Source organism: Dermacentor albipictus, chromosome 5 (assembly GCF_038994185.2).
Source record: "Dermacentor albipictus isolate Rhodes 1998 colony chromosome 5, USDA_Dalb.pri_finalv2, whole genome shotgun sequence".
NCBI lineage: Eukaryota > Metazoa > Arthropoda > Arachnida > Ixodida > Ixodidae > Dermacentor > Dermacentor albipictus.
The window spans coordinates 103,457,918-103,483,381 of record NC_091825.1 but is presented as its reverse complement, the minus strand read 5'-3'; the positions used below and the strand labels follow the sequence as shown (position 1 = coordinate 103,483,381).

At 44.3% G+C, this 25,464-nt stretch overlaps 1 protein-coding gene across 6 annotated transcripts in view; it reads left to right on the top strand.

The window, feature by feature from the left end:
• The window catches only part of Tomosyn (syntaxin-binding protein tomosyn), a 58,952-nt gene extending 45,023 nt beyond the window's left edge, over positions 1-13,929 (top strand). For all 6 annotated transcript variants that reach the window (XM_065437066.2, XM_065437067.2, XM_065437065.2 and 3 more), the window contains 8 exons: positions 1,023-1,139; positions 3,748-3,864; positions 6,099-6,431; positions 8,496-8,604; positions 9,094-9,189; positions 9,594-9,718; positions 9,909-10,033; positions 11,028-13,929. In XM_065437066.2, coding sequence (XP_065293138.1) covers positions 1,023-1,139; positions 3,748-3,864; positions 6,099-6,431; positions 8,496-8,604; positions 9,094-9,189; positions 9,594-9,718; positions 9,909-10,033; positions 11,028-11,165 — 1,160 coding nt within the window. In that variant the 3' untranslated portion in view covers positions 11,166-13,929. The remainder of the gene's footprint in view (positions 1-1,022; positions 1,140-3,747; positions 3,865-6,098; positions 6,432-8,495; positions 8,605-9,093; positions 9,190-9,593; positions 9,719-9,908; positions 10,034-11,027) is intronic.
• Positions 13,930-25,464: the final 11,535 nt, after the last annotated feature.

Here is a 25,464-nt window from a genome sequence, read left to right as displayed (position 1 = left end):
CCAAGCGCCAAAGTTCGGAGTGGCACACTGCAAGCTCCCTTTCCCCAAGAAAGTGAGAACGTTGAAGTCCAAGGTAAAGACAATGTCCATTGTCTTTTTTGACAAGTGTGCGGTGGTTCACAAGGAATTCGTACCTTTGAGACGAACTGTCAATGCCGTGTTCTACAATGAAATCCTTGAGCACATTCACAGAGCCGTGCTCCACCACAAAGCTCGACCACAACAATGCTGCAGCCCACACCCCCTTCGTTGTGACCACCTACCTGGCACGGATATGGGTTGCAACCTTGCCGCAGCCACCGTACAGCCCTGATGTGAGCGTGGCAGACTTTTTCCCATTCCCAAAGCTCAAGAGAAGCCTGAAAAGTCATTGTTTCAACAATGTTCCCACCATCAAACTGGCTGTCACAGAGTCTCTGAAAGAGGTTATGGAAGCTGACTTCCAGGGAGCGTTTGCAGCGTGGGAATCGCATTGGCAGTGGTGTATCGATGCCCAAGGAGAGTATTTTGAAGAATTTAAATATGTACCAATCGGATCAATTCATTCTCTTTAGCAGACCCAGTCTCATAACTTTATGGACAAACACTGTATGCCACAAAGGCTATAAACTTTTTTAGAGTGCTGTGCTTCATGAACATCTGCGCACATTCTGCTTAGTATGTGTTATGAGCTTCGTGGCGCCCACATTACACCATAATTACACTGTTGGATGACACCCTGATTTAAGGCTTGCTAACACCTTTTGCATATGTTATGTGTTTGGTCAACGATTTGCCCTTTTGGAGGAGACAAGCTGTCATTAGCGCAGAAGCTAGCTTTTCTAGTCAGGATATGTAGCTGCTGTCGGATATTTAGCCACTGTATGTTGGCACAACATGGTATTCTCGCACATCAGAGAGCAAATGCATGTTGTAGAAAAGATTAGATGCACACCTATCCCTGTAGAGCCACAATGCTGTTGTAGCAGACTTTTGTTCGGTTTATTATGGGGTGCCTGATTACTCTGTAATGTCTGTTTCAGACAAGCTCGACAGCTCTTTCTCCCGGTCACGAAGCTCAAGCATGTCAAGTTTAGAAAATGTTAGTTCTGAAGCAATCCTTTGTCTTAGCTTTGCAGAAGCCTTTTGTCGAAAAAGTGGTGAGTTGGAGACGTCTTCTTTTGTTGTAAATTTCACAAAAGTAGCGTGAGTGGGTTTGGTGTTAAATTGTGCATGTATGTCAAACTTCTGTGTTTGTTTTTAGATACATGCAGGTCTAGAATTCTTCCTGTTTTATCCTGAAGACATGCTGAAATTTTGAATATTAAAAGAAAAATGACTTCTTGCAGTACCTTCTAATAGGTGTTACGCAGCTCCATCATAGTAGCTGTTGCCCATGACCATGTGAAAAAGCAGTGGACTGCCCAAAATTTGTTCTTCTGAAGAGGGCAGCGGTAGGCTGTGTGAATGCATACCAGGCATAGAAAGCATAATTATTTTAAAGATAGCTACATCTAAGGGCATCTTGCAGATGCATGGCTTTTCTGAACATACCCTTCCATCTTCTGCTGGTAGTAAACTCATTTTTGCAGTCAGTGTGTGAATGCACAATTTGTACACCTTATGACACAAGAAATGAAAATGTCGCTCTCATGATGAAGCTATCTGCAAAATGACAGACACCACCATGTGTATTTCACACTTTATGTTTATTTGAGAGACTACTGGTGCTACCAAAGGTTGGGAAGATGACTGCTGCAGAAAAGTGCTCTTTGTGGATTAGAGAATGCATATATTGCACATGTCAGTGCAACTTCTTGCTGTGCGAATCTCGGTGCACCCCTAAATGTCTCTGTAGTTCTACACTTTGTCATCATAAAACTGAAGCCCCCTTTCACTTGCTTTTAAATTTAACTGAGCCACTCTTCTGGTACCATGACAAGGAGATATTTGCTGCAGGATACTACTATCTGCTCTTGTCATCCCGTGCACCTACATTTGCGAAGGTCTTTGCATTCTTGACACACTTTTATAACTGCCGAAACCATGCAAGAAACAGTGTTGTTGCATGCAGTGAGGACTTCCCTTAGAGGGGAAAAAAAAATTGCTTAAATTTGATGGCTCCAACTTGAACAACTTAAACTTTTTTCATGAGGCGTATGTCAAAGTATGGTGTATGTACTATGGGGCTTATGCTGTGTATATCATCAGCATAAGTTGTGACTTGTTTATATTTAATTTTATATTGATAGTAAGTTGTTCTCCTGTCTTGTGGAATAGTGTACAAGTCAGGCGGGTAGATATGCCACTGGTCACTTTAAAGAAAACAGGCCTGCAAATGCATAGGCAAGCATGAGTGTTGTTAAGCTATTGCTTGCACCATGATTTTTCACAGTGAACCATTCTTCAGAAACACAAAAACTATTCTTAGTCTTAAGGAGAGTGTGTTGGGAGGCTAGTTGGTAAGACATTATTTTGTAAACTTAAACTGCGCTAGGAAGGAGACACTGAGCTAGAAGAGGACAGGACGAACACAGACTAACTGGATTATTGAAATCGCACAAGCTGCCTCTTCGAACTATGTGCTTACCCAAGCCAGATCACAATTGCGTGACCATGGAACACTCCCTCACCAAGCCCCTATCTACACCAAAAAATGAAGCTCTTTCTTGAAAAGTTACGCTGACGGTTTGCTGACGCACCTCTCTGAGTCATGTCTTGCTATCAAGAAAGCTCCCAAGATTTCACGTGCCCTTTGGTGCTTACTGCTGCGAGTGTCTAATCATGAAGTGCTAACACCGAAAACACCATGGAAAATTTTTTTATCGGAATTTTTCGATAGGCAGTGAGGATGTAGTCGTTGACTGGAAGCACGCTGAAAACGGTAACAGGCGAGCACGATAACAATTATAAGCCAGCATTATCGGGAGGCATTTGACAAATATAGTCATAGCTGTAACAAAGTATGATTTTGTATATAAGTCGATGTTCCTTCAATTCATGTTATCCGAATTGTTAAGTTATTTCTGCGATAATAGCTACATGTTTTCATGGTTTCCTGTCCAACTGCTTTGGTATTTAACCAGTCAAAATGAAACCAGTCGAATCGAAAATGAAACAACGCCTTTACACATGATATGGAGTTCAGCGTGTTGCCATAGCCACGCATGTGTTCTTGTTTCTGAAGCATAGAATAATGTGCGAGTGTCTAATAATATACCAACTGCAATTTTAAGCAATAGTTATGCTTAAATAATTATAATTACTGTACTTACATACAGTAATCTCATAGAATACATCCGAAGTACCGAGATTTCACTGCCAGGTATCACCACTTATTGGTTTTTGAGACTTTCTTTGCCAATTTAGAATTATAATTCCTACTTAAATCACAAACAGCGTGCTGGATTCCATCACTATAAATTGTGGTAATTTCATTTCCACCAACGTCCCACAACACATTCTGGCCAGTTGTCAGACCCTTTAAAAACAAGTTGTTGCAAAAGTCGAGTCTTGAAACAGCTGCGACTTTTAACAGTAGTGCTGAGCTTCTGCTTCAATGTCCTGTTGTATTTTTTTTTTCGCTGGCAATAACTGCTTTTGGTGTTTTCATGACGCAAGTCACCAGAATACAGGGGCAGTTGGAAATTAAATAAACACCAAAGTACATCCCCAAGTTCTTCCTTTTGAAGTACTACATACTATCAGAAAATGTGATACATGTTACAGTTTTGTGACTCAAAGATGCCCTTTGCCTGCTTCACACAGACACATCAACATGCCCTAGTCTTTGGGTTGGCACCCACCTTGGATCTGTGCTCGCTGTTTCCCTCAGTGTGCCCGCTGAATCAAGGCACACGCAACCTGTCATTGCCTCTCCAAGTGGTAAGTTTCATTGGGACTGAACGCATAACCAGTGGTGTAGCTAGGTCGTCTGGCACCTGAGGCCCATAGTTCTTCTGTAGCCCCCCCACCCCCCGGGTGTAGTCGAGGAAGGCGAGGATATTGACAATTTCCGAGTTTCAGCACCAGTACAGCCGCCTTAGATACTGCGCATGTCCCCCGGGTCTCCCTCTCCTTCGCTTTCTTTCCCAGAGATCACAAATTCAGCAGGTATACGTGCTGTTTTTTCTGCACCAAATAACACAGGGTGCTGCACTGATAACTTGTGATAAGCGCATGTGTGCACATCTTCTGTCAGACTGTAAGGCTTGGCAGCCAATACAAATGCGGCATCATGGAAAATATGGCTCACATCACTAGTAACTAAAAATATCTTTATAAAGCTTTAATTACCAATTTTGGCGGCAATATTGCATTTGCAAAATCAAAGCCCCACATTCATATCTTGCCCAACAACTTTACAAAAATTGTTGTAGGTACCATGGCGCGCAGTATTCTGGCTGTGGACTGCCCTGAACAAAAACGAAAATTAAATTGTGTGTCAGTGACGCTGATCTCCCCACCCTATTATAGAACACCACCAACCTCCCTGCTGCGCGGGCGCCAGTGCTATGACAATTACGAGTTCTCTTCATTCTGATCAATAAAGCCTTGTTTTTATTTGCTGGTATATGGACAAATGTGATTATCTGAGCTGCAGTACCACCACAAGATTGGAAACAGAATAGAGCACGCTTCGCGTCGATTCTTGGCGTCACCATTAAAAAAAAAAGGCCACGAAAGCTCGTGCCAGCGAAACCTTGCACTACTGTTGGTCTGCACTCGCAATGGAGAGGATTGAGGGATCGATGTCACTGGTCCACTATTTCGTATTTCGCTGCTGCCATACTGGGCGCCACCTGCGGTGCCAAAGTACTGTAGGCTGTAACACCCAAAACGATTTTGTTTAAGAAGTTTTTGTTCAGTTAATAATATGACTGAGTCCTCAATGCACGAATTGAAGTACTTTCTCTATAAGTGCTAATTAAGGAATTATTCAGGATATGGTTTTTACTTATCTGCCATATTTTTCATGCTACCGTGTTCCTAGTAATTTCAAAGACACATAACTTGGAAGAATATTGGGAAATATCCTTACAAAGGTCACCTTTTTTTTTTATAAAATTGCGTGCAGCTGACACAGGCACTGTACTTGTGGCATGAAATCACACAACAACAAAATGATAAAGAAGCGGTTAGCTAGGACTAGGAGAAAGATCTTTTATTCAACACTACAAAACTGATAAAAAACTAAAACAACGATTCAAAATTGATAAATAGAACATTGTATACATATTGCCGATGCACAAACCATGGTGGGACATCGAGCCTTTTGCACTAAAGTAATGACCGGTAAGGACACATTTCCTTCAGAAGTTCTTTTTCCGACACTTCGCTTCTGCAAACTTATTAGCTACAGTAGTAAAGTTTATATTTTTTACGTGTTCTTTTTCTATGGTCAGTATCGCCAAGTTTGACAGCCTTTCATCACTCATGGTGGAGCGCAGATCCTTTTTTATCAGCTTTAACTTGGAAAAGTTCCTTTCGCATGATGGAACTGACATGCAGATTGTGAGGAACAAGCGAAAGATAACAGTAAGATTAAAATCATATACAGTATGTGACACCCCCCACTGACCCCTTGCATCGGGGGCCCACGCCCCCACCGTTGCTACGCCACTGCGCATCACTTAATGCCAATGTGCTTTCAACTAAGGTGCCTTCGAATAAAGAAGACCCAATTCTTTAGTTAAAGCGTACTTTATGAATTTTTGTTTTTTTGCTTTCAATCCTAATGACCACTATGTAATTGCCTGCATCTGTTTGTCTCTATAACCCTTTTTAGGATTCCAGGAGTGCACTGAACCATAATCTTTGAATGCATTTGTTATTTTAAGGGCTCCATGATTGACTAGCAGAACGTTAAAGTTGCAGGACAACATGCTGATTGTACAGAACTTAGATCTGTGTCAGTACTCATGACTGTAGGTACCACAACAGGTTGGAAACACATGAAGCTCTAGTGAAATATTTTACATTTACACTGACGCCAAAGGGGCTGCGGTTGGGGAGCAAAGTCAAAACAGGAAGATTGGCCTTCACACCTGTAATTTTTGACATTTCGCACCAAGGAAGTGGAAGTAGAACCTAAAATGTCTCTGTCTTTTTGTGTGCAGGGAGCATATTCCGGTTGAAAGGCCCGATCCTGTCCATCTCTTTTCTGGACAGCAGCGGTGTGCTGATGCTTCCACTGAGCGAACAGTGGAAGGACAGACCAGACTCGCGGGAGCGGGATGAGCGGCGGTTGCGCAGTATGCCGTCGCGAGGTGCCCGCATCTCACCCACGACGTCCCAGTCTCTGGAGCCCCGGGACACCCAGTTTGTGGTGATGACCTCGGAGAAGCAGGCACGCATTGTGGCCCTGCCCTCCCAGACGTGCCTGTACAAGGCGACCCTCACAGAGACCTCCTTTGTTGTATGTGCTGAAGTGCTCTCCATCAAGAGCATTGGTAAGTGCATCGAACTGCATTTTGCCATAACAAAACTCGTGGCTGTTCCTGGCAGGTGCTGTAATGTGGTAAAGTGATAAAAGCACTATCGAAATGTGATGACAGAAGCTTCCATTTTTTCATATTCTTATGGAGGTTCACTTAAAGAAGGCTACTGTGTTGAATGTGACCAAACTGACTCAGATGTCTGGAAATTAAGAGGGAAAAATGTCCTAAACCTTAGAATAGGAAGAAGCTGCAAAGAAAACCTCTAAGGGTTTCCTGTCTTAAATTTTCTCTTTCGGGAGGCTTCCTGTTGTAGAATTTTCCCCTTTGTAGAACTTCTTCTTTCCTGTAGATTTCCGCAGAACTGATGTGGCCATGTCTGGAAATTGAGATTGCACGTTCCACAATGCATGCTGCTGATATTTGCAGCAGTTGCAGGATGTATGGTGACTATTGTTGCTCACTTCTTGGGCATTGAACTAACACTGAGTGATATACATGTGCTTGGTGCTCATAAAACTAGGGTAGGAAAGCATTTCATGTGCATATGTCGAGCTGACTGAATGAAAGGAAGCAAAAACTTTATTTAAGTAGACTCGCTTTAGTTGAAATCTGTTGAGCTGATTTCACTGATAAGCTGTAAAGCTGGGGAACTTTTGATTGTTTTTGCGTACTTTCTTATAAAAACACTGCCCTTCATAAATTCCTGAAGGGATAGATATGTTTCCACTGACTCTTCACATTCTTCTCTAATGGCCATGTTTTAACAGCCACCTGACCAAACCCCTCCCAGTTACCTCAGGCATTCCGCAAGGGGCTGTCCTTAGCCCCCTCCTATTCTTATATATTAAAGACATACCCCTGCATGTTTCCTGTAGTATTCGATTGTTAGCTGATGATTGTGTCATTTACCATGCCATTACTAATTGTCATGACCAACATACCCTTCAGACACACCTTAACAGCGTACTAAATTGGTGAAATGATTGGCTAATGTCCCTCAATCCTACCAAATATAAACTCATGTCTTTCTCTTGTCGTCACAATCCCTATCGCTTTGGTTATTCAAATTCTAACACATCGATTGAGCTAGTACAATCGTATAGATATTTAGGAGTCACCCTCTCTTCTAATTTATCATGATGCGCCTATATTAGTAACATCATTTCAGCATCAATCAAAACACTCGGTTTTCTTAAGCGCCACCTCCGCCTTGTCCCACCAAATGTTAAGTTGTTCAGGTATAAATCACTTGTAAGACCCAAATTAGAATATGCATCTGCCATCTGGAGCCCGTATTAAGCGTATCTAATCACAGCATTGGAAGCTGTTCAAAATCGTGCTGCCCGATTCATTCATTCCTCATGTTCGTACTACGTCAGTATTTATTCTTTGAGAGCACAATCTGCACTACCGTCCCTCTCCTATCGTCGCTGCATTGCTAGCCTCGTACTTTTTGACAAGTTTTTTTATTCTTCTTTCAATCAAGCACTGTATATTACAGCCGCAGCACACATATCCTACCGCAACAGTCATCAATTTCAAGTTGCTCATCTGCCATCGCACACTACTACGTTCTCTGCTTCGTTATTTTCTAGAGCAGCTACAGACAGACTGGAACAGCCCACCCTTTGACACCGTCTCCATCGCTACATCGTCCACTTTCCAAGAATGCATAACTGATCACCTTCAATGTTAAATAATCTTCGCTGTTTGTTTTCCTATTCTAAATGTAATCCCACCCCTTATGTAACACCCCCTGAAATGGGTTCCTTTAAGGAAATAAAGTGAACTGAATTGAACTAAAGTAAAGTGAATCTCCCACAATATCTGGCACCTGTACTGAAATTTTAAGTGTGACTTGTGCAGCAGATAGCTTCAAAATATTTCATGCAAGTCTAGTAACCGTGGTGTACCAGTAAGCATGACCTGAACATTCAGGCATGCAATGTTTATGCTTTAGAGTACATACTACCATCATGTGTGCTTTTGATGTGAGCTGTAAAATTTCTGCAAGGATGGGTTTTAAAGTTTTCACCTGCCATAACATTATGTTCTCGCCTGCTTTCTCATTTACAGATACTGCATGTTTGGTGTGTTACATTGCAAATGGCAACATTGTTGTGTACAGCCTTCCTAGCCTTAAGCCACTTTACGAGACAGACTTCCTGCCACTTGTTGATATGAGGTGCGTGCTTTTTGAAAGTTTTGTTGGTCTTGCATGTTTTATTATTGGTAAAGTTAAAGTTCAATTGCTGTTACTGTTGGCACCAGTGGGTAATGATAATTTTACATGGGTTCATCATAGAAATTCTGTGTCTGCCTCCTTTTGTTTCTGTTTGTTATTCTTTCTTTTGTGCTCCTCTACCTACATAAAATGTTAAGTAATCCCACTGCTTGAATGTTTACATTGTACAGTCAGCTCCAAAAGTTTACGGACCACGGGATCTCAGAAAATGTTCAATTTCTGAGCAGCCTGTAATAGCAGTCAGCAAAACCGAACATCGCATATACTGGTAGAGGCTGTAAATGCGAATACTAGGCTGCGTTGTGACGCTGCGTAGATATTCAGCTTGTTCTCAGATTTCATGTTTTGTAAAATTTTGGGATTGACCGTACATGTTTTCAGTCATGTCATGGCCATTGCCTGTAAAATGGCTTTCACATTCCTTTGCAGAATTGCGAGGACCTTTTGCTTTAGCAAGAATGGGCATGGAATGTTCTTACGCTCCCCATCAGAGTTACAGAAGTTCACCATTTCTTCTGATTTCTGGTGAGCTTTTCTCTGTCACACTGAATGCGCCTCTGTGGAGCAGTGAACACAGAAAGCGTGCACTTGGGTAAACACCAAACACTACGTTGTATCACTGTTAATTATATTGCCTTTCTGTGTACAGTACAGATTCTACAAGCTACAAATCCAATTTGAGATCCAACTTTTTCAGCATGGGTACTCAGCCATTACTGCTTCTGTGCAGTGAAACGGCTGTAGCTCAAAATGTTCTTATTGTGTGTGGTTAGTAAAAATTGAAATGATCCCTGAAGATGTTAAGAAGTTAACTTAAGATATACCTGTATTTCATGCACACAGTGCCCTTCTTTATTTAGAAGAGTTCCGTGTCTTCTTTTTTAATTGTTGTTGCTTAAATTGAATTTGTGTTTCTTTTTTTTTTTCAGTGCCAACTTGCAGGAAATGCTTGGCACCATATTCTTAAACAAAGACATGCCAGAAGCACCGAAGCAAAGCTTTTTCAAAGGTCTATTTGGAGGTGGACCAAGTGTACTGGACCGAGAGGAACTCTGTGAGTTTGCAAGTTAGCAATGTGGTGCCGTGTCCTTGCTTTTTTTTTCTGTGTACACACACTCTGAATTTAGGTATTTGTTCACCTGACCGAGCGAATTTATCTAAAAGAAGAAACAAGAAAAAAAAAGAAGCTATCTGCAGGCATTTATTTTCTAATTCCTCACATTCATGATCTCGCCATGGTGCAGTTGGTGAGGCAAGCGGCAAGCCATCAAAGACTGTTGCTCGCCACATTCCTGGGAGTACTGGCAACATGGAAGCTGTGAGGGCACAGGCAGGCACACTGGCTGGAGAAGTGATGAAGGCTAGGCAGGTGAGTTTTCAAGACATTTTGCTTCATATCCGATTTGTCAAATTTCAAATAAATATACCTGGTACTTCCAGTGTTGTACACCGTAAGGCTATGTGCACAGTTTTAGGCTCACGGCCGTGTGAGCAAAGCATCAGAACATCTATGGGCATTTCTGCAGTAGTCTGCTGTTGTCAGCATGATGATTGCCCTAAACATTATACTTTTTTTTTTTGCCAGTATGGCCTGCCATTTCGTCACATTGTACGATTGGCTTCTTGCTGAACAGATGATGTGCAGACCATCATCAAGCCCTTTGGCATGACTTCAGTCATGCGTTTTTTTCCCAATCTAAAACTGTTAAATGTTTGGACAATAGCTATGCTCGCCCTATGTTGCTTTTGAGCAGTTGGCACACAAATCAAGCACTACCGCATGACCTACTCAACTAAGTGTTCTGAGAACTTTTGAAGAAAGCCTGTACTTATGATTCGCCTGTCAGTGGTGTCGTAGTGGGGAAGCTCTGGCTTTATACTGAACTCCTGGCTTGTTTTATCAGTGTTTAAATTTCAATTTTAACAGCTAACACTTAGCAAATGATTCTCTTTTGTCAGAATTGGGCATTAATTGTTTAGGATGAAGTTGAAGTAAGACCAAAGCCGTCCGAAATTCTGTAATGAAAAAGCCAGGAAATGTGGTTGTTATAACTCTATATCATTATGTTCAGGCTGGTTTTGTGCACCTTTTATATGCATTGTAATAGATGATATCCATTGTTAGAAATGGGCTGTGCTGTACTAGGTTTGTAGTACCATAGGGCCTTGAGGTGATACTGTCCAAACAACACCCAAATATAGTTGCACATTACGTTTAGGTGACATAGCGGTCACGAAAGATTGTGCACTATGTGGGCTGTACATTATCCACCAGGGTGGAGCCCGTGTTTGAGTGCGAATGCTTGCTGCTTGTTTTTTGTTGCCCGATATATCTCTCAACTTGCTCCGTTGTTGCTTTTCAGGGGCTGGTAGAACGTGGTGAGGCCCTCTCGCAGCTAGAAGAGCGCACCGCTCGCATGATGACTGAGGCCGAGAGCTATGCCAACACTACGCACCAGCTCATGAACAAGTACAAGGATAAAAAGTGGTACCAGTTTTAAAGGGGGGAAAAAGGAGGAGGAGGTCTGCAAACTCCCTCCCTCTCACTCGCTCTCTCGGTGTGTGCCTCCACTCTGTGATTTCACAACAGGGTGACAAATGCCAGCTTGATTCGCTGACGCTTTCGACGCATCTCTCAGAATGGGGAGATTGCATCACCCAGTGATTTGGACGGCGAGAGCAGGAGCAGTTCGTGCACGGCCAAATCAATCTTGTCGTGTGCTCTCTTGAGAGAGCTTTACCGGCTTGGACCCGCTTGCTGTTTTTTACTGAAGTGGCTCAAAACAGTACCGAATAACAGCAGCAGGACAGATATAGCGCCATAGAAAGGGAGTTACCTTCACTGCATGCACTCTTTATATATTGCATATTCTCATGTATTTCCTCTGTCATTGCCAACTGCTAAGAGTTAAAAAAAAGTATTGGCTGGCTTGGCAGAGTGTGAGAAGTTGTAGTAAGGCTTTCTAAGCAAACTTTGTGGGTAGTGGAGGGAATGCGCTAGGGGCTGGAGAGAAATGAGCTGAAATTCTGTGTGTATGATGCCAATAGCAATAGGCTGTCTTCGCCTGCTTTTTTACTGTCTGGATGCAAGTCACGCTGACGTGTGGTTGGCTGAGAAACTTCATCGTGCATGTGGAACGCAAGTGCATGACTTGAAGATCTGCTCTCTTCAGATTTCTCAGTCGCTGAGCAAATACCTCACAAATAAATAAGGCACTGTTTTTCTTTCCCTTTAGCATCACATGCGAGTGCTCCCTTGTCTGCTGCTTTATTACAAAAGGAACGTTGTGAAATGTAAAGTTGTGGAAAGAAAGCAGTGGCACAAAGCAGAAGCGCATGTAGTACTAAACAGCAAATCAAAAAGCATATTATATGCTCTGTTTCTTTAACGAGCGAGATCAAAACTGCGCTTGTCATGATCATGTTGGCAATTTTTTCTAGCCTTGACGGCCGCAAGTGGTCTTACACAGCCTACGCAACAAAAGCCTATTGCTTTTTCTGCCTGCTGACTTGTGCACGGCTCTGCAGAAAAGCACGGAGTCTCGTATAGCTGTGGAAAAAGCATTAGCTTTGGATGCAAGAAGTGTATGTCCAAGCAGCGCATCTCGGCAGCAGCTACCTTGACAGCGATCACCTTCTGTCGCAGCTGAGCTGTCATGTAGAAACTGTTTTTTATGAATGGCTCGACTATAACTGGCTCTTGGTGGACGCTACAACGAAAAGAAAAAAAAAAAGATGTCTTCGTAGCCGATATTGCTGAAACATATAATATCCCTCACTATAAACTGCAATCCTTTATCAGACAGTTCCCTTTATAGTTTCTTATGTATTCAGTGTCTGGACTACCATCCTGCACAAGAGTCCTTCATCAGCTCATTGATGCTAAGCAACTGCTATGACACATTGCACACTTCTCATTGGCTGAAATAGGCATAAGAAACAACTATGCTATTGCACGGTGTGTGCCATCATTGATGAAGCTTGTTTAAGAGTATACTTTGGAGAGTGGGAATGTTGCATGCGTCATGCCTTTTCGAGGTGTTTCTTCCCACATCTTACCGTTGGTGTCTAGCGCTGTTTCCTTGCTGGAGATGCGTCGAAAGTTGGCGACTACTGCGGTTTGCTGCCCTGTAACGTACATTCCTCAGTAGGAAGGTCTAACTTGATTCCACTGCTGTGTGTCCCGTTCCTTTACCTCTTAAAAAAAAAAAAAAATCAATTGCAGAGCATTTGTTCAGGTCTTATTTCTGCTTTTTGAAATTTTTCTATTTTACCTTAATGTTTGTTTCACGTGCCCAGAGCAAACGAAAGAAAGAAAAAAAAAAACGTAATGCGCACCACCAACCACCACACAGTCCCGCCATGCAGCAGAATCACCAGCACCACCACTCCACCAACTGGATGTGTACGATGTGTATATATGTAGCATCAGAAATGTTGACTGTTTAAGTGGTTCCACTCACTTTTTCTGTAGTGTTTTGCCGTTTCCTGTATTGTATTTCTTGGGGATCAGTGTTTCGATGAAGTCAGTGAAGGCAAGATGCAGGGGTCTAAAATACGACATGCCTTTTTCTTCTTCTTTGTGTCCTTTCTTTTCTTTTTCAACTTAACTTGTTCACTTGTGTTATCGCTAAAAGTCTCCTGAGGTATTTTTCTAGAAGAGGCTTTGAAACCCATATATGCAATTTGCCAAGACACGTAGAGGCGCTCTTCGCAGTGTTGTTTTCTGTTCTAACCTCCCGGTAGACTACAAATGCTGCAGCTATCTCTCTGCTTTTGTTCTTTAGACCCTTGTCTTCACTGCGCAGATTGTGAGCAAACAGTTCTTCCATGGAAAGGTGTGAACTCTTTTCAACCATTCTGCTCTTGAGTAGGCGTTTAGGGATTTTTGGAAGGTGTAGGCACTCTCTCCAAGAAACGATAGCGTGCAATCTCCTGCTCTCGTGAGAGAGATGCAACTTAAGGTGAATAATATTTAAAAAATATGTGCATCGATGATTCAATCGTATTAAGCGGTGGCAGTTTGTTTTCTGCACTTGTTTTTGTAGCGAGATTATGAAAAACCGTTTCTGTGATCAGCGGCATCAAGTACAATTGTAAATAAAGGATATGTACGAGTTGGCGCAATGCCATGCTTTGTCTGTTGCCGTTGTGTGTTAAGTATGAGGTTGATTCAATTTTTCTTGTTTTGTTTTTCTACACACTTGAGTTTTCTTGTACCCGGTTGTCATCCACTGGACAATTAAATGAATAGAAATGTTGCAACCTCTGCTCTGTCTGTGGTTTTTATTGCTGTTGTTGTTTGCAGCCATTATGAAGCTGTGTATACGTGGCCTTGTGGTAAAACTACTGGCTCATTTGAAGACATATTTTAAACAGAAGCGGCTCTTCACAGCACATTTTGTTTGCCATGTTCTGATGCAGTAATTATCCGTTGCATCTAGAACAAATTGGAAGTACACATTGTCTGTGAGAGCAGATGAAAAATTTGAATTTTTATCAGCGGAAGGAAGATTGGTGCCATCTGTTGCCAATAGGGCCAAACTGCATCACCCTGTCCTCTCTGCAGCAGGCATTTCGCACATCCAAAGCAGGACAAGATCGCACAGTACTGGATCTAAACATTGTTAATAAACAAAATGCACACCAAAAAAATGTTATTTCTTTCTTAAATTTGAATGCAGAGATATAATGTTCAACAAGTGCTTTGTGCGAACATTACTTGAGTACCATGGTGCCATTAGTCACACTAACAGTAGTGAACCTTGTCTTGAAGCAATGTAAACTGAGTGGCCGAAGGTGTGCAGTGGAAACTTTTGGGTTTGCAAGCCGCACATTTCCAGAGTGACATCATTGGGACTTGACTGGCACTGTGACGCAATGGACATTTATCAGTGACCATTTTTGGGCAGTTCATGCCACATATGAATACATCTAAGTGGTTGATACTGTTACCTGATTAGTTTCAAATATAGTCAAACCTTGGCATAACAAACACATCTAGATAAATCGAATTTTTGGATGTAATGAAGAAAGTATAAAGCTTTTCTTGTAGGTATCAGTGTGCAGTTAATTTATGCTCGTAACGAATGTATTTTCCTGTCGGATCCGACCACTATAATGAAGGTTCAACTTCATTGCAAGCACTGCCCCTATAGTTCAGACCAGTCACTCACCATATGTTGCCTATGACGGCCACATGGCACAAACAGTTGTGTTTCCTCAAATATTCCATATCTACTTCACTTAGTATCTCTGATAAAACTATCGAGCGAAAAGAAAAAGTCGGCTGAAAGTTCTTGTAGCATATGTTTGCATGAGCATATTCGAGGTAGGGAGTAGTCGCGAACTACTAGTGTTAAAATTTTACAGATGTAAGCTGCCTTATAGAGGTAAAGGTAGAAGTTCTAAATTGTATCAAAGGCATTTCTTTGAGTCTCTGCCTTGGCAATAACGGTAATGTTTCCTTGATTGCAGGTCGCTTTGTCAAAGTGTGGCAGTGAGCTTGGGCTTCATATTTTCGATCACGGCTCTTCCGAATTCCATTTATTGCATATTAAGTGGGCTTGGAAAAAATGTGCAACCATACTGCTCAAGCATGCAGTGGACAAATATGATCATTCTACAAGTTCTCACTTGGCAACGTGTGGCTCACAGTTATGGTATTTGTCTTGGGCACGTTACTTTTGGTTTGTGTTCGAAATGCTTAATTGTATATTTTGCTTCATAAAAATGAGTGGCACAGCTAATGCACATACATTGTACTGCTGTGTGCCTTAGAGTTATTACAGCTCTCTTTCGCACAATGGTGTCATCTGCAGGGAGGCAAAGTGCGTGTCGTTTGAGACCGAAAATATGATGGGTGTACAGGAGCTGCCATTGATCATGTGGCTATGTCGGGGGCTGTAATATGTAACATGTTACATCCAAATGTAACATGCAAAGCTCTACACAAAGTGGTGACTTAGTGTGAAACCTGAAGGAGAAGAGCCATTGGTAGGCACTGTGAAATGCTGGAATGGGCAGCGAACATTAGGCTTAGAACCAAAAATAAAAGGCACTCGCACAGTCTGTGTGGCCGTGTGACTTCTGCCACTTTGGCTCTTCTGAACTGCATAGCCACTCTCTAGGAAATGTATTCTGTGTGGTTACACTGTACTGAAACACAGAAGAATTGGAGGAATTAGTCAACATTGTTGCCAGGTGATCTGCCTATTTATTCAACATTTTTTTGAAATAATTTTACTTTCGCTACTGTTTCATTTTATTGCAACAGAAATTATATGGACACTCCAAGCAAATTACTGCCGTCGGCTTCGCCGTAAGGATCCGTATACCGGGTGTCCCAGTTAACTTCAAGATTTTTTAATCCTTTTGAGGGTGGATTTTTTGCGCCGTATGCAATTAGTTTTCGCAAGTGTCAAAAAAAAAAAAAGCAACGGAAACGCATGCACGGCGGCATCCTTCCTATGCGCACCCCGGTGAGCACTGAACGAGCGAGAGACAGGCGATCGCCCTTTGAGCGATTAGTAACGAGATAGCCATCAGTTTTGCAAGCGCGAAACCGCACCATAGAATAAAGAACATCTACCGCACGCGGAACAAAACTCAATCCGCCGCCCGCTCGCGCGCGCGCCAATGCGCGAGCGGTAAAACCATGCAACGAAAACCGGGAAAGGGAGGTGTGCGAAAAAAATTCCCTCTATTCCCACGTGGTGGCAGCACATCACAGTAAAGAAAAAGTTTGGAAATTGGCGCGCTCTTTAAACGTCCAGACGGCGCCGTAAACATACGACATCGACCATTTTTGTACTTGTTCGCGGCGCCGTACACTCTTAAAACGGTTGCACCCTTTGGGATGTATATTTGTCCCACAACGATAATCGTCACCTGCCTTGCCTGCGTTCCTTTCTTGAAAACTCGGCGCTCGCTACTTTCCTGTCGAGAATGCTGCGTCACACTGATAACGCGCATGCTGTTCGTGACTGGGAAGTACCGGGCTCGCAGCGTTAAAGAAAGGAAACGCGGGCAAGACAGATGACGATTATCGTTGTGGGACAAGATAAGCCCCAAAGGGTGTAAATTTTTCTAAGAGTGTACACTCTTCACTCTTAGAAATAATATGTCCTGTGTGTGTATATGTGTGTAGTCATAACTGGCAAACTCGAATATAATAATTTTTACTTTCTTTACATTGTTGCTGTTTTTAGACAGCGTCCCGTCGTGGCCTACGTAAAACTTTCCGCATGAAAGTGGACTCTGGCACACGGCAACAATCTCTGCAGTTTCATAGCAGTTTGCAAAGCGCGTTTTACGAGGCTTGCTCCAGCCACCCCCGCTGTCAGCGGCAGGATTACTGTACGCAAGTGGGCGTCCTGTGTGCAAGTGTGTATATGCGCAAGTGTCTGTCCACTTGGCTTGCCAGGCTCGTTGTCAATGCCCTTAAATACCCCTATGTGTCGTGTCATATCAAAAAGATCGAACGTCAACGGTTTTCGTTAGTTTAAGGCGTTCGTTGTGACGGAGTTCGACTGTACAGAATAAGTGCTGCAGGGCCATCGGTGTGGAAGCATAGTAAAAATGCAGCACTAAGACACTTGACCGAAGCGCTTTTTGTAGCGACAAAAATGTAGCGAAGTGGCTAATCATGCTTTCTTTCTTTTACCTTTCAAAGATTTCTGCGAGATAGTGTTGGGATCGCCTCATCGCGACCAACTGGAAGCAGTGGGTATACATATACTCGGATTTCGAGGAGATCAAACCGCGATTCTCCAACAAGTCTGTCTTTTATCATCTCGCTGAACTTGAAAGCGACGAGGCTGCCTTGAGTCGTCATGCTCAGGGTGGCCAGTGTTTGCTGTAATGGTGCAGATATTATTTAAAGGGCCCCTCAAGCACTATCGATCGAAGTGGAGAAATGCATTTGAAGTGAAAATAGGCTATTTCAGAAATACTTTGCCGCAAGAAAAAACTACTTCAATGCGTTCAGCAGAAGCGGAGTTATTGGCAATCAAACACGGCATCCTTGTGCTCCCGTTTCTTCTTCAATTCCTAGTGCTGCGAAGGCTACGGCGCAGTGGGACGTGCCCACAACGCTCCGCCTTCTAAATGTCACTGTGGCGTGCAGTTCAAATTTAGTTTTGACTGTTGACGTAGACGCCACGACTTCCGCATTTGGTGCGCCTAAAACGCGCTAAACATCAGCCAAACGCGGCTGTCCTCAGCGAGCTGCAGTGCGCTTAGTCAGTTGACTCGTGGCGGCACCCCACGGCGGCCGCAGTATCTATGCCATGTAGTCGGCCACAGTTTCTGACGTCAGCTATCGGCCAATAGCAGCCGTCTAAGGGAATGACGAAATAAAGCGTTCGGTGATGAAATAAAGCGCCCAGAAGAGAGTGATAACAGGGCCTTCTATTGAAAAGAGAGCGTTTGAGGGAAAGGCGGCTCCACGCACCGCGTACGACAGTAAAACTTGGCTGAGATGTTCACAACAGCGTATGCTACCCGCGGACTATGTTATTTCACCAAGCCCGAGAGGTGGTTCAGGGCCCCTTTAACGATGGCCGCGCGTTATCCTGGCGACTGGAAGAACATTGGGGCAGTAATGGCTACCAGACAGAACACACAGCTTAATTCTTATCTTACTCGATCTACCATTTATCTACATGTAACTTAAGCGTTTTATGGCAGGCAGCGCATTTTAAAAATAACAATAAAGGGCAGGCGCCCCCTAATCTTTTCGTCTTCAAAAAAATTAGATAGATAGATAGATAGATAGATAGATAGATAGATAGATAGATAGATAGATAGATAGATAGATAGATAGATAGATAGATAGATAGATAGATAGATAGATAGATAGATTCACAGCGCCTGAAGTTCGCAAAGGAAGCTTCGCATTAAAGAAAATGACATTTCTAGAACGGAAGCTAGCGTCATATGCCAAGGCCTGAGAAATACCCACCATAACGCTCGAGCGCCAGGAGAAGCGAGAGCAGGTGGCATTGGAAACGTTTCACTCAGCCTCATTCGCAAGCATATGCGCAAGTCGAGTAGCCACCGCCAGGACTGGTGTATAGCGCATGCCGCGCCGCCGGGAGCGCACAGACACCTCTCCGTCGCGTCGCAGAGTCGTCTGTGCCTTGGGCCAGTTCCCACGATGACGGCGACACTTTCGCCTCTCTAGGGCGCCGCCGTATCGAAGCGGCTCTGCAAGCCAAGGACGAGGGAGGCTCACGTTGCTGCCACTGAATGCGAGAGAGGAAGGCGAAGCGTTGGCGGGCTATCTGCACGGCGTCATATGCGATTCAGAGTACAGCGGTAAACCGCAACATCCGCTCGGCGACAAAAAATGTGTTGGAAGTTGAATGTTTATTTGACGATCGGCAACGTGGCGATACATGCAGCCAACGTGACATGCACGCTTATTTAGTGCAATTTCTTTATCTCTTCCTGCATGGGGGCATGCATTGTAACAAGGAATTAAGCGTCAGTACAGAATGTCGTGCTAGTCGCACTATGCTGAAGTTCTCGCGCGATCACATGCGTAATATGATATGACTTGAGAGAAAATATGCGGATCCCGCGCACTGTGGGAATCGACGTAAGCGAAGCTTTCTATGCTGTTTGCTTTGATTGACGATAATTAGCAGCGGTATGCTGGCGGCGAATGTGTAATTTCTTCGGCGTTTAGTCCTATACGAGAGTGGTGAGTTGATGGTAAAACTTACCTTGCGTGCGCCACTGCTGTTTGTCTGCGCAGTCCACAGAACCCACAAGGGGATGTGTTTTCTTGAGGCGTTCTTGTGCGTCATCGTTAATAATCTCTGAGAGTTGGTCATTATCATTGCCTCACATGGCCCATCGCATTGAGGTAGAAGTGTTAAACTTTAATTGAATTATAGCGTTCTACGCAAATGAATTAATTGTTATAAAATTGTATGTATACACTGTATAGATGTATTAGCGGTCTGCATCACGTTTCGCTGCGTAGCGAAGACGCTCCTGTTCCGCACGTTTCTTTCGGACCTGGGTGTCCTCGACGCTGAGTGCACGCTTTGGAGCCATTTTGCTGGCACGTGCTCACGTGCTCCTTGTGCATACGTGACCAGCACGCTGTTGAGACGTTAGGTCCAAGCGCTCTCTTCAGTATATGGACGATTGTAACGCTTACACTGTCACAGCCCAGCACCTGCATTTTTGTCGCATAGGAAAGCAAGCACAGCACGTGCCATAGGCGCAATTTACGCGTCTCGGCCCGCGGCGCCGCCGGCCGGGATGCGTAGGGATGCCTAGAGTTACTGTATATGCTACCTGCGGTAGCATATACAGTAACTCTAGGGATGCCCGGAGGCGAGCGCCACCTGGTGGTGTTGCAAGGAACCCAGCGGCGCGCGCGGCGAGACCATTGGAGCAGCGCTCGGGAGGAGATGCAAAGACAGCTTCGCTTTGAAACGTTTTGGGCAGGATTATCAGCTTCGTATATATACGTACCAGCCGTTGCGCAGCGTTCATGCGTGACTGAGCAGAAATAATAGCCTTCTTAATTAGAGAGCACAGCTGTTTCGAAAGCGTATTTTCTCTTTCTTCCTTACGCACACTGACAATTGGCGGTGTGTGTCCTTTATTTTGTTGGCTCTTTAAATATATTTTCATCCCTCTGCCACGTGCGCCGCGACTTCCCGTTGTCAGTTTCCAGCGTTGTTGTGTCGACGACCTTCACAATATGCGCAGGAAACAGCATAAAAGTTTATAGACCTCCGGGGCACACCAATACGGTATAGAACAGGCGCTGCCTGCAGCGAAGTAGCGGACTCGTATCGATGAATTTCCGAGCTTGGAAGTTTCCTCCGTTACGCCTGGTACTTCCCTCTGCCAGGTCGGTGACCGGAAAGCTTCAACGCTCTTCGGCCAGAGAAGATGCTGCGTGCTGAAGAGTGCTGACGCTGTGCGAATGAACAATTAACTTGGTTTACTTCACATTTTTGCCGGCGTTAGGCCAAGAAGAAAAATAAATATGAAAAGAAATACAAGACACCAGCAAAACCTGCACTGGCTTGAAAAGTCCGAGGAATGGCTTTTTCACACCTCCGCGCTGCGGGTTCTTATGCAGTTCTTTTCCTTCTTTCGCTCAACGAGGGAATGCAGTGTCCTTCTCTCGGCCAATTGGAATTGCAACACAGTCCGTAAAACTCCACCCACGGCGTCGCCACACTTCGCCGGACTCCGCCTCTGGTGTCCAACCTTCGACCTGCCCTCGATACAACGAAGAGGCAATTTCAGGTGAAACCGGGGTGAACGCCATTCCACGGAAATTGTCAGCGTTGGTTCATTGTAGGCTTGACTGTTGCGGTCACCCTGAAGGAAGGTTCTTCGTCTGACTCTCAGTAGCCTGCACCGGGCACCGTCGTTGTACACAGGTGTACGCTGGTGCTTCGACTAGAGCACACAAAGACCGGCGTTGCCGTTTAGAGACGCACATTGCCGATGACCCATTGTAGTTTGGGGTCCAAGGACTTGTCCTGTTCGTCAGTTCTGGGTCGTCGAATAGGTGAAGGCGCCACACATAATCGGTGACTCTTCATGGTTTTGTCGCCAGCTCTTTGGCGTTGAAAAGACGATGAAGCCTGGAGGGCATTCCATAGCTGTACGCTCGTTTATGACGCACCATTTGTCCAGAAGGACCGTCAGGCACAACAACACCAAGCAGCGGCAGCATGCGCTCGGCGGGTCGTATCTGCTGAGCAAGTGCGTGCGCTGCAGAGCAAGCTCTGAGGAGTGACGATCGACCGTCGTTGCGGTGGTCCCGAAAAGGCTTGGCGCTCCCATATATGCGACTCCGCTGCCATCGCCGAGATGTCCCATGTACTTCACCTGCACGAAAATTGTGGCTACACCAAATGTCCATTATTAATTTGTTCAGTAAGGACGTAGCAGCTGCTGGTGAAATACGAGCGGAGTTAGCGCGTCTGTATGAAAGTGCCACGCACACCGGCTTGACGGCGCAGATTTTGTCTACAAGGCACAAGCGATTGCACACTGAGCACACCACGCTACGGAGCATCAAGTGTATCGAAGCTTTTTGTAAGGCCATAACCTACTGTGGTGGTTCAAGGGTTCTCAGAGACAAGGTGACAGGGCGGGAGCACAAGAGCACCTGCTGAAAAGACACTGGTCAGGTAAGGACTGAAAATGTGAGCGCACATACGTATTGACCAATAGAAGAATGAACGAAATAATATGTTCCTTAACTTTTAAGAGCTGAGGCGATTTCTCAACGTGCAGTCGCCTTGCACAGAAGCGCAAGTGGCTACGTGCTCCCGAGAGGACGCTGGATGTTTAGGAGGGACGCAGGTTTTCGGCTGCTCCTCAATTCTTTCGCAATACAAAGTTGGAGAGTGAGTAGTGAGCCGTGTAGGTGGGGGGGTTGCACTTTAGGCTAGCAGGGCTATAGTAGGGATGGATGGAAAATCTTGCTGACTAAAGTTCGCACCCGGACATGAGCACAAAAAGTGTGGGTGAGGAAATCTAATGTACGTGAATGCGAGTTGCATATAAAACAGAGAAATAACAAGCAAGTATATAAGATTACGTGCTTATGTCTGGTCTATTAATTACACTAGACGGATGACTGCTTTGCTTTTATAACCAGGCTTATACCGTTGTCGTGGCGAAATTATAATCAACAGCAAACACGTCGACAGGCGACTTTCCAATTCTGTTTCAGACTTCGTGGAAATAACTTCCAAAAACTGATACTGAATAATTCATTTCAAAAAGCTTGCTGGTGGGCAAATTTGTGTCAATCGCTGCATACTCTTTTCCTCTTTCCCGCTTTCTCTTTTTTACGGCGTGCGAGAAAGTTTAATTGAATCTGAAGATCCTAGCGTTCCTGTACGCAGTGCTTGCTATACTTCAGATGAAGTGTTTTCAGAGCGAAGCAGATAACACAAGGAACGAGAAACAGACGCTGACAAGCACTACAACCAATATTTAATGGAAGAGAGAGAGGCAGAGGGGTATACGGGAGGAGCGGTCAGAAAATTACGTGGAACACGTATACGTGTGGCGTGATATGTTATACAGACTCAAATAACCAAGAGTGCAGTGATTTTATTTTTCTTCCAGTGCCACTTTCGGAAGCTAATGATTTATTTGCAGAAAAACCAGAACACTTTGTTTTGTCGTGAAATAGCCGCGCTTCCGTGTGTGTGTGTGTTTACGTCATATTACGTGTCTGAACTGTGAAGCTGCACTTCCATTCGCTCCGTCTGGCAGCGTTATTGCGGATCCGCTCTATATTATTGCAATAGCAATTATATGTACACACCAGGCGCATTCCTACCGTCGCCGTCACGTTCCGCGTAAAGTCCAAGGAAGATTACATCGTCACCGCGCGCCGCATGCTGTATGTGCAAGTGAAAGCGTGTGTGTGTGTTGGGGGGGGGGGGGGGGGGGCGTTGAGCTGACGATAGTGGCTCAGTCTTCTGTGCGCAAGGGAGAAAAACGGGAAGGAAGCGCGCCACCTTCCGTCGCGCGCGATGCATTGGGGGGAGTGGAGGCAGGGGGGGGGGGCCTTAGGATTCTGTGATCTCTGAATCTATGATTGTGCAACATGTTTATTTGCCTTATTTGACGCATTATATACAGGACTTTTGCTTAGATACGTAGATTTATTGGAGACTTATACGTATATTTAGATATCTTGTTGCGTGGTGTTGTGCATGCATGCAGTGAACTTTGTTTCCAGTGACACTCTTTTGCCCTTTATCGAGCTGTATGTTCGCATTTGTATATTCCATAGTATCTTCGCATTTATACTGTATATATTGCACAACCCCTGCTCATGTGATCCATGGCGCAGTGCTGAGAGAACACTCCGTAGGGCTGCCTTGGAATCACAGAAGACTGACCATGCATGGGGTAGTCCAAGCAGACACAGTGCTCCCAACCTCGAAAACAAGTTCTGCCCCTAACTTGAATAAATATTGCCCCTAGATCTCCCCAGATCTGTGCGAAACGTGGTTGTTCAGCTTGTGGACATGATTTCCGCTATGCAAAACTTTTATTTGTGTTGTGCAAATAGACTGCACATTTTATAGCCTAAATGTATTTCTAAGCTCTTTTAAAATATTCAAACAAAGAAGACACTGGGGTCAAGCTGAAATAATGTCGCAGTACTAGCTTTTACGATGGCAAAACGGCCTCCTGCTTAAAGCCACATTCACGGAAACAGACGCCACCACGTATATAGACTTTGTTTTTGTCCAAAGTTGTTTTGCACTTAAGCCAAAGTGCCATGATTACACGGAACGTTATTGTGCGAGCCCCCCCCCCTCTCTCTCTCTCTCTCTCGTTCGAACACTTTCTGTTCGACTGCTCCTTCGCGCTCAGTGCTTCACATCGAAGCCGCACAGTAAAGCCGTGCGTGTGAGTTCTGTTATTCGAACGGCAGGTGGTGCGCAAATGCTTTGCATGCGCGACGTGAATGTAATATTGTGCGAACGGTTAACTAGGGCGTGAGAATGGAGTGCGCCGGTGCTGGTCCTGTAGTATCTTTATTGTAGTTCTTGTTTCTATTTATTTCCTTTTGCACTCACAGTACGGTTTGTTTGGTTTGCAAATGCTCAGTGAACATTGGGGAGAAGACAAGGAGGTAGAGAGAGGTTGCAGTGGTTCAAGTTAGAGCGCGGAGAGCTATTAAATTAATGAATGACAGCCAACAGGAGGAAATTGGCGCGGCTTATATAGGACGGCGTGCGGAACTTGTACAAGCTCGAAACACGTAGGACAGATTTGTTATCCCATTGTTTTTACAGCGCTAATGGAACCTACACTGTGCTTGGTACGCGAAACACGTAATGGACTGGCTCTACAATGCGGCAGTCAGGAGATTGTGCTGTAAGCAGAAATATGAACAATCTAATCAGAGATAATCCACTCTTCCGGCGCAGAATTATGAGTCTCAGGACATTATTGCGCTCTTAAGTTACTGCGACGTAAACATATATTCTATCATGCTGCCATCGAGAGTCGATTTGTATTTCAAAAGGAAGGCATTTACCGTGCCTTCCACCTCTAACGCTTACATAAATTACGACACTGTGACACTGCGCTCCTATCGTGTACTTCCTTTTGTCCTTCGCCCGGGTTGCGCTGCCAAACCCCTAGGAACATGTTCAATCACCAACTCGCCCAGCTTTCCATGTTAATACATTACGCGCCTGATCGTGCATGCCCTCTATAGCATTTGTCTCATTTTATTGTTCTAATGCGGCGCGTTTTCTCAATTGTTATTGTCATGTGATTTTTTGTTATTTCAATATCTTATCACACATTCACTTAGTCGTGTGTAGATTGTTTTCACGAATTACCAGAATTACAAAATGTGTAGCCCGAATTATCTTTTCATTTCTTTTTTTTTTCCACAACGAGAAGGAAATCACAGGAGCGCATGTCCTAAAAAGATTAAATTATGGGGTTCTACGTGCCAAAACCACTTTCTGATTATGAGGCACGCCATAGTGAGGGACTCCGGAAATTTGGATCAGCTGGGGTTCTTTAACGTGCACCAAAATCTAAGTACACGGGTGCTTTCGCATTTCGCCCCCATCGAAATGCGGCCGCCGTGGCCGGGATTCGATCCCGCGACCTCGTGCACAGCAGCCAAACACCATAGCCACTGAGCAACCATGGCGGGTGCGCATGTCCTAATGATGCCGGGCAAAAAAAAAAAAATGTTATTCGTAAGCCCTTGCACATTGATTTGGCCTGCTCATTGAAAGTGGTATAGGTTACATC